Source organism: Microtus ochrogaster, chromosome 4, assembly GCF_000317375.1.
Source record: "Microtus ochrogaster isolate Prairie Vole_2 chromosome 4, MicOch1.0, whole genome shotgun sequence".
NCBI lineage: Eukaryota > Metazoa > Chordata > Mammalia > Rodentia > Cricetidae > Microtus > Microtus ochrogaster.
The window spans coordinates 48,584,748-48,593,802 of NC_022011.1; the positions used below are offsets into that span (position 1 = coordinate 48,584,748).

General features: G+C 50.6%; 1 protein-coding gene across 2 annotated transcripts in view; it reads left to right on the forward strand.

Annotated features, from left to right (window-relative positions):
- The window catches only part of Gtf3c5 (general transcription factor IIIC subunit 5), a 20,612-nt gene extending 11,842 nt beyond the window's left edge, over positions 1 to 8,770 (forward strand). The window contains exons 4-12 of one of the 2 annotated variants that reach the window (XM_005346189.3): positions 244 to 439; positions 1,475 to 1,579; positions 2,759 to 2,873; positions 4,256 to 4,336; positions 4,491 to 4,588; positions 5,601 to 5,683; positions 6,441 to 6,583; positions 7,212 to 7,398; positions 7,857 to 8,770. In XM_005346189.3, the coding sequence (XP_005346246.1) occupies positions 244 to 439; positions 1,475 to 1,579; positions 2,759 to 2,873; positions 4,256 to 4,336; positions 4,491 to 4,588; positions 5,601 to 5,683; positions 6,441 to 6,583; positions 7,212 to 7,375 (985 nt within the window). In that variant the 3' untranslated portion in view covers positions 7,376 to 7,398; positions 7,857 to 8,770. The remainder of the gene's footprint in view (positions 1 to 243; positions 440 to 1,474; positions 1,580 to 2,758; positions 2,874 to 4,255; positions 4,337 to 4,490; positions 4,589 to 5,600; positions 5,684 to 6,440; positions 6,584 to 7,211; positions 7,399 to 7,856) is intronic. The other variant, XM_013346075.2, reaches the window with a different exon arrangement.
- Positions 8,771 to 9,055: the final 285 nt, after the last annotated feature.

Genomic DNA, 9,055 nt, shown 5'->3' on the forward strand with positions numbered 1-9,055 from the left:
CAAAAAAAAAAAAAAAAAAAAAAAAAAGGCCATTGGCCCCCTAGTTTCCCTGAGCCACTCTCCCTTGATGGCAGCCTGCCGGCATATGCTTCTCCAGCAAGCAGTGCTGGGGTCCTCCCTCCACTGAATCCAGAAAAAGGCACACGGGTGTGGTCTATAGTGAGGCGTGCCTGCTGGATTCCCTGCCTGCCTGGCAGGGTCTATGGCTGGGATGGTAATCTAACCTTCTCTCTCTTTCCACAGGGAAGGCTACCACAATCCCTCCATCTCGGGCGAGAACCTGATTGGATTGAGTAGAGCCCGGCGCCCCCATAATGCCATCTTTGTCAACTTTGAGGACCCTGAGGTACCTCTACAGCCCTTGGAGGCTGCAGTACAGACGTGGAAGAAGGCCTGCACCAACCCCATAGATCAGAAAGTGGAGGAGGAGCTGAGGCAGGTGAGTCTCAGCCCTGCTGGGCCACTCCTACTCCACTGCTCAGGGTGGTGAGGCTTTCTCTAGCACTGACTGGTAACACGGGCATTTTTACCTCCAGCTGTTACATCTAAAAGCTGTCAGAAGCTAGGCCTGGTTTCATAGGCCTATAACCCCAGGAGTGGAAGTAGTACAAGGAGCAGGCCAGCTGGCCAACAAAGTGAGTTCAGAGCTAGCCTTGGCAAACTAGGTTATCTCAGAAAGTAGAAAGAGGGCTGGGAGACACTGCTGGGTCAGAGCCCGGTTGGGGTGCCCAGAGACGGGTCATTGCTGGGTGTGACCTGACTGTGGAGTTGGGGTCTAGCAGCCCGTGCAGAGCTATTGCTTGTAACAAGCCCATGGCATATGGTCATGTACCAGACTGTGGCACCTTCATCCTGGATTGAGCTGGAGAAACGTCACAGGGCACTGTAGTCCCTTTGGGCTATATGGGTTTCTGCTGGGTCCATAGGCCTAAACAACAGGGTCTCAGTGAGGCTTTCCTTGTCGAAGCTGAAGTCAGACCCTGTTCAAGGACAGGGTCCCTCAGAAGCACTTAACTGAATCTCAGTAGTCACTTGAGGCTTTTTCTGTGGCTCATCTCTGCCCTGGCCCTCCATTCTCTGGTCACAGTGGCCTTGCACAGCCCTCCTCAGGACCAGGCCATCCCCTTCACCTTCTTGAAGTCCCATCTCCAGCACTTGTGTTCCAGGTTAGCAGAGATCAGGGCTCAGGGGTTTTAGCATGAGCTTGCTCAGTCTTGTTGCTCCAGTGCACTGTGAACCACGCAAGGACAGGAACTGTGTGGTCACTTCAGGACCCCACTTTCATGTGCAGGATGTATAATCTAGCCCTTTAAGGAATTAAGAGTAGGAAGGAATTTTTTATAAGGTAGGTGTGGCGGGTTTCAGAGGCTTGTTGAGTCCCTTCTTTCTACCACTGGGGCCCAGACACACAGGACAGGATGTGAGAAGGCCAATAGCTGTTGGTGTTCATCTCAGACTCTGTGACTTTCCCTAGCTCTTTGACATTCGTCCAGTCTGGTCACGAAATGCTGTCAAGTCTAACGTCAGTGTCCACCCTGACAAGCTCAAGATCTTACTTCCCTACATGGCTTATTACATGGTAAGTGGCAGCTAGTCTCATAGTCACCTTGGTTCCCACCAGTGTGGTTCTTGATCCTTCGTGTGACATATTAGAGCCATGGCAACAGAAGGTAGACATACCTCCTAGCATCCCTGCCACATGGCACCCTGAGACAACTTGTTTAAATTAGATAGAGAGCTGGGGAGATGGCTCAGTAGGCAAAGTGCTTGCTGTACAGGCTGGAAGATCCCCAGTACCCACATGGAAGCTGGGCATGGTGGCATGTACCTGTAACTCCAGCGCTGAGCAGGTGTAGTTGGGCAGATCCTGGGGAAGTGTATCTTAGAAAGTAAGGTGAAGAGTGATAAAGACAACCAGCAACACCCTCTGGTATTTGGTGTACACACACATGCACACAGTGACATACACACAAAAAAGAAACAGCTAGAAAGATTTCAAAACTTTCTGGTCCACCACAGCCTTCTAATAATGTTTCTGGCTGTATGTGGATGACTTTGGATGAAGAAGCATTTCCTAAGTCATAGGTAAGCATCCTGTGCATAGTGACCTTATAGTGAGAAATGTCTAAGTGCCTAGCACTGGATCAGCCTACATATCACTGTCTGTTCTTTCTGGAGATGACAGTAAGAGTCCCTTTTTATCTCTGAGGAAAAGCAGGGCTTCGAGAGTTGACTGCCTTGTTTTGGTTTTGCAGCCCAGAGCCCAGGCCCCTGAGTGACAACATCTCTCAACTCAGCTGCCCATACTGAGTAGGGCTTAGTGGAAGAAGTCTACTCTTGATTCCTCCCAGGAGAGGATGGAGATAGGCATGGTGGTACAAAGGTTCCTAAACATTCAAAAGAAAAGGGGTTCTGCTTACCTGCCAAGGGGTGCCAGCGTAAAACACGACCTCAGAGATTGACGATGGGCAGGGGCACTGTGGACTCCAGCCTGGAGAGCTCCTCTTTTCCTGAACATGACTTCTAACTGCAGTGCCGTTCAAGGACAGGAATCCGTGCACTAGGACATTGTGGGTACCAGGAGCAGTGGTAGAAACTCCTGATCTCACTTCATCCTCATAGAACCTTGTCAAAGGGTAGGGTCTAAAGCCATGCTCTCAGGACTGGGGCTCCTGCTGCCTCACTGCAGGGCTTGTTCTCCACCCAGGTACTAAGGACTCTTGGCCCTTTCTCATATGCAGTACTTTTTGGTCTTTAGATAACAGGTCCATGGAGAAGCTTGTGGATTCGTTTTGGCTATGACCCTCGAAAACACCCAGATGCCAAAATTTATCAAGTGCTTGACTTTCGAATCCGCTGTGGAATGAAATACGGTAAAAATAAGTTTATTTTCTGTCCTTGTCTCTTTGTGTCCTCCATTTCAAGCAGACTCCTTAAAAAAAAAAAAAAAAAAAAAAAAAAAGATGTATGTGTACATATCTGTGTGTGTGAGCACAAGCACATGTGTATGCAGGTGAGCACTCCTGTGCACACACGGAGGCCAGAAAAGAGATCAGGTGATCTGTGTCACTTTCCACCTGGTTCTTTGAGGCAGAATCTCTTCGTGAACCTGGGATTCAGGTTTTCTGAGCTGATTGGAAGCCAGCAAGCCTGAGCAGTCCTGTCTCTGTCACAAACCCACAGTAGCGTACTCAGAGCTTGGGTAGATAGGATGCGTGCAGGGTGTTACACAGCCACCTCTCCAGCACCGTTTCTAGCACTCACCTCTATTCTGAGGCTGAATAGGGGATGGCTCAGCAGTGACAGCATGCATGCTTGGAGAGGAGAGGGCCCTTCTTTAATTCCCATTACCATGTCAGACAACTCACAACTGTCTGCATCTCCAGTTCCAGAGAATCCGTACGCTACATCTGGGCTCCATAGGCATCTGCACTTACACGCACATACTGACACACACACACATAATTTTAAAATTAAATATGTGGGTGTGTATATATGTTTATAAAATTATAATTTAAAAATAGTACACACACCTTTAAGAGCCTATTCCCAGCAGAAATAGTAGCACACACCCTTAATCCTAACATTCACAAGCAGAAACAGGTGGATCTCTGGGAGTTCAAGGCCATCATAGTCTATACAGTGAATTCCAGAGGAATCAAAGCTATATAGTGAGAGCCTATCTTAAAAAAAAAAAAGTCTATTCCTGTGGAGAGACCAGAAACATTTCTGTACCTCCCAAGGCCCTTCCGCCCCTATAGAACAATATAAAGGATCTTGGAATAGAAGTGCCAGCTCTTTGCTGACTAGGCTGTGGCTTTCTAGTTTATAAACAAGGACCTATGGCTCAGTCCTACCTAAAAGTTTTAAGTCCAGGGCTGGAGATATGGCTAAGTGGTTAAGAGCACTGACTGCTCTTCCAGAGGTCCTGAGTTCAATTCCCAGCAACCACATGGTGGCTCATAGCCATCTGTAATGAGACCTGGCGCCCCCTTCTGGCATGTGGGCACACAGGGAAGGAATGCTGTACACATAAATAAAATAAATAAATAAATAAATACTAAAAAAAAAATTTTTTAAGTCCAGGATGCCAGGAAACCACATAAGGGTATCAGCATGTGAGAACTGCTAGATGTTGGCATCCATTCCTTCTGTAGGTGGTAGATGGAGTTGACCACCTTAAGGTGAACCCCTGACTGCTGCCCAGATGGGTTTGGCACCTACTTCCCTTCTGACACATGGCCCTTGCGTGTAGGTTATGGTTCCAGGGACATGCCTGTCAAAGCGAAGCGCAGCACATACAACTATAGCCTCCCCATCACTGTCAAGAAGACATGTAAGTGGCTGGGTTGCCTGCATCAGGACATAGCCAAGGGAGGTGGGCAACAAGATGGGAGGTCTGCTGGCTTTTCCTTACAGACAGGTGCAAAGGGTCAGACCGGGTTGTCCTCACTTTCTCTATTCCAAAGCACTGCCTTGCTCCCATGTAGCCAACCAGCTTGTTAACATGCGTGACCTAAAGCAGGGCCTGGGCCCATCAGGAACAGACGGCCCACGCAAATTGACCTACAATAAGTACAAGCTCAAGGTGAGTGTCCTCGGGCTCCAGTGTGGGGTCAAGTGTGGGGATAGAGTGTCTTTGCAAGGCTGGGCGTTTGTGATTCTGGGAAGGATCTATGACTGACTGAACTCTCTGCCTTTCGAGTGCTTTCTCATTACTCCCACCTCAGACCCCTCTGGAAACAAAATGAGAATTTGGAGTGCCGTGGGGAACTAGGGCCATCTGTGCAGAGAGGTGGTGACAAGTCCTGAGAGGGAATTTGACACCAGCAGATGTGTGGCTGCCCCTGGGGAGCCTGGCTCCCCTGAGGTCTGTAACTACTGCTGAGCATAGGCATAGACATGAGCACAGGCCAGACCAGAACATCTGGGGCTCAGCTGTGGGTTGACATGTGCGGTGGAATGGACCCAGACCTCCAGGGCTTACATTTTCATCAGTGTCACCCTACGGTGGTTAGCTCACTCCCACACTTCTCCTGATCCCTCTGCAGTCCTGCGAGAGGCCAGGCTATTGTATTCTCTACCCTGCAGTCCCTGCTTGAGTGGCTATGACAGAAAATGTAAGCACAGAGACACGAGCGAGACAGCTGTCCCCTAGTGCCATCATGCCTTGGCCACCAAAGTCTTGGAGCCTTGTCCTTGACTTCAGGACTGCATTCCGAGTGGAAAGAAGAGAAAATGATACTCATTAAATGCTGCCCTCCTCCGGAAAAAGCGGTCAAGGGAGCATGAGCGGCACATAGAGTGACTGATTAGAGACAGCTGGTGAGGGGCAGATCCCATCCTTTGAAGGCACAGAAGGCGGAGCCCAGTACAGGCTGGTGGCAGACTTCCAGGGGTCCAAGGAGGGCCTGACTGCCTCCACCCTCCAGAACCTCCTGGAGAGTGAGAGCCTCCTTTCTCCACATCTGCTGGCCCCCTGGGCCTGGGGACAAGCCAAGTCCTTAGACTCCCATGGAAGCCACAGCATGGGTGTCCTTAGCACTTTCAGAACCTGGAGTGCTACATAACCACCCCATTCTCTTCCCTCCTGTCTACAGGATTCAGTCTACATCTTCCGGGAAGGGGCTCTGCCACCCTATCGACAGATGTTCTACCAGCTGTGTGATTTGAACGTGGAAGAGTATGTATGAGGGGTCCTGTGCCACTGATGATCCCCGGAGCTCTGGGCTAGAACTCACTAGAACAAGACCAGTGTTCTCTGCAGTGAGCGTTAAGGGAAACTTGGCCACTGGGAGTTGGGTGCTGCTCTTGGTCCTGCCATATGTGGGCTATAAGGCAGGGACCAGCAATCATGGCTGCACTGTACCCTGTAGAAAACAGCCCTGCTTGCTAATAGCAATGACTCTTGCTGAAGTATTTTCCTGAGAGTCTCCTTGATTGACATGGTTCCTGATCCTGGACACCTACCCATTGTTCTCAAGCAAGTTTAGAAAACACAAGAGTAGGCCCACAGTGTGGAAAGGAACCAGGCAGCATGTGGAATCTAGGGAGAGGCTGACTGTCGACTGAAAAGTGGGCCTGGGTATATACCCTCCGGCTTTGCATAGTTCTTTAGTTTTTGTTTGTTTTTGCTTTTGTTGCTGGGGTGGGTAGGGTTGGGGGTTTCTGTCCAGAGACTGCAAATGTTAAGGAACCCAGCTGGGAGCATCCATCCCTGCAAGACCTTCATTACACACCACCTCTGAGACTTCCTTCTGAAGCACTGTTTGTCACACAGACCCCATGTAAGAGCCTCCCCATGGACATCCTGGTCCAACAAACCCTGTGCCCATAGGGCTGTGCTGGAACTCTATCCCACGAGGAAGCACACTTGGAGCCACTCTCGGGCTCTGTCTGAGTTCCCCACCATAGAGCCCTGCCCCTGACTCTGCCCGCAGATTGCAGAAAATTGTTCACCGCAATGATGGGACAGAGAGTGTGTGCACGGAGAGAGATGGATGGTGCCTTCCCAAGACCACAGACCACCTGAGGGACACCATGTCACTCATGATTCTGCAGACCATCCGCTCTGAGAGGCCTGGTAAGAGCCACATGTGCCGGGAGGCCTCAGACCTACCTGTTCTGACAAAAGCTCCAGAGACCCTCATATTGTCCATCACCCTTGGTGGAGGGAGGCCTGTGAGCTAGGACTCAGCTATGACACTTCCTGTACAGGAATGGCAGTTTTGCCCATCTCCTCCCGTGGGGTTGTGTGGCCCATGGCCCTGTACTGTAAATCCCTAGCTCCTTTTTCAAACCAAAGCCAGAGCTGGCCACTGGGGCAGGGCGTCTACAAGGGGACCTACAGAGCAGTGAAAAGCTCTTGCAAAGGACTTCCTTCCAGGCTAGGTAGTGGGTATCTGAGTAGAGCAGGGCTTCCTGCCTGTGTTTGGGACACGGGCTAAACCTCCTGGGAGTTCAGTCAAGGCTGTGACCCTTTTCTGGGAACACTGGTATGTGCATTCTCACAGTGCATAGGGTCCCAGGCTGCTCATGACTCTAGAGAAAATGGCTTGAAACATGCCTTGTGAAGCTCCGCCTTCCTGCATCCCGCCCTCATACTTTCCATAGTAGCTTCTTCAAGCCCAGATACCTGTCCTAGTAAATGAGCTCCGGGTCATCTAGGAAGCCTGCACTGGGAGACCTCGCCTTCTTTCCCTCTCGCGCAGCTCTGTTCTCTGACACAGGTAAGGCTGATCAAGGGAAAGGGCAGCTGATGTTTGAGTCTGGCGAGGAGGGCGAGGAGGAGGAGGAAGAGGAGGAAGAGGAAGATTTCAAGCCCTCGGATGGGAGTGAAAATGAGATGGAGACAGAGATTCTGGACTATGTGTGACAGCGCTGGCTCCAGACAACCAGGTAAGACTGTCAAGTATTCTCATAAAGCCAGAGCCAGGTCACCCCAGAGGCACCTCTGAAGGAAGCTGGTGTCTTAAGAAGCAGGCCCTGGCTCTGATTGTAATCCACTGCTCAGTACTGCCTTCTGCCCTGAGTGTTTGAAGATGACCCAAAGCCAAGAGCTGCAGAAGCCAGAAGTGGATGTGGTAAAGCTTGGGACACCCATCCTGGCAGAGGTCTTGTGAATATAATGACAGATGACCTGAGGAGCCTGGTCTGCCATCACAGACAGCCAGGCTACCCTTGGTTTAGATAGCATCTGCCTGGGGTAGTGTTGGTAAAAGACAGGCCTAGCCGTAATTGTCCTGTTAATGAATTTTCCTAGGTGCCTGGGTGTCTCAACTTGGGGGGTTAGAGCTGGGAATGTTTCCTCTTGCCTGGGTCTCTTTAGCGCCTCATTTGTTCCTTTACTCATTCAGGACATGCTGGTGTACCATGATGGGACAGTTGGGACAGGCATGTGCCCCATCCAGGGTGGTAAGATGAGGACACTGGGCAACCTCAGACTGGGCTCAGCCAGACTTAGCCAAATGGACCAGCTCTTCAGTTCCCTGGAAACACCCTATTGTCTCACAGCTTCCTTTTGTGAAACCAGAGTCTGTCATGTCCCTGCCAAGCTGGCCTCCCTGGAAGGTTCTCTCATGCATGGCCTCCCAAGCCCCTGGGCAGCAGCACCACTTCCTGAAGGATGCTGAGTGAGAGATGGGCCATTGCCTTGTTTCTCTGTGCGGCCTCTGTCCCTTGAATCGTGTGGCCTGGCACACACAGTCAAGTCACAGCAATTCCAAAGCCAGATGCCTTGAGCCAGCTCACCCTCCTGACAAGATTGAGGACCCATTGTTTCATTTGGCCCAAATGGATACCCCTGGGAACTTCCCAGCCTTGCAGGGAAGCAGCTGGACCCTTGTCCTCTGATGACCCTGCTCCCTGCTGCTTCAAAGAAAGCTCAGCCTAGAGGCAGGAAGTAATCCTTCCCTAAAGACTGGCCAGCCTTGCCTGGCCCCACAGGACTTCTCTCACAGAAGCTGCCAGGACACCTCAGCCAGAAGCATTCCCACTTCTGAGCTGCTGCCCAGCCTGGTCTTTGGGGAGGTCTATCTAGGATCTGGTCCCATCTACCCAGGAATATCTTGACTATAGATCTGAGGAAGGTTCTGAGTTAGGGACCCCGTGCCCTCTGAAGGCCTTACCTACACAGAGCCCAGGGCAATAACAGTCTTGCCTTAGGTTGGCCAAACTAGGACTTCCTGATCTCTAGCCACGCCTAGCAAAGAGTGGTGATTCTTCTGAATTCCCATGTAAATAAAAATGTTTTCAGTATGAAAATATAAAATGCCCTCGGAAGTGCTCGTGTTTCATGCAGCTGATTCCCAGTCCTCTGACTTCACAGTTCCTGAGTCTTGGTGCATATTGCACCCTGGTATTGTTTTCTATTTGTGTTTTGCTGGGTGTGGTTGAGAAAAGACCATACTTTTCTCTAACAGAACTACAGTGCTGTTTGGCACAGAACCATTAGAATTTATTGTAAACAGCTGGCTTACAGTTGTGGTACAGGTCCACAGCCTTGGGGCATGGTGTAGGGTGGAGATTCAGTGAAAGGGCTGCCATCAAAGGCAGC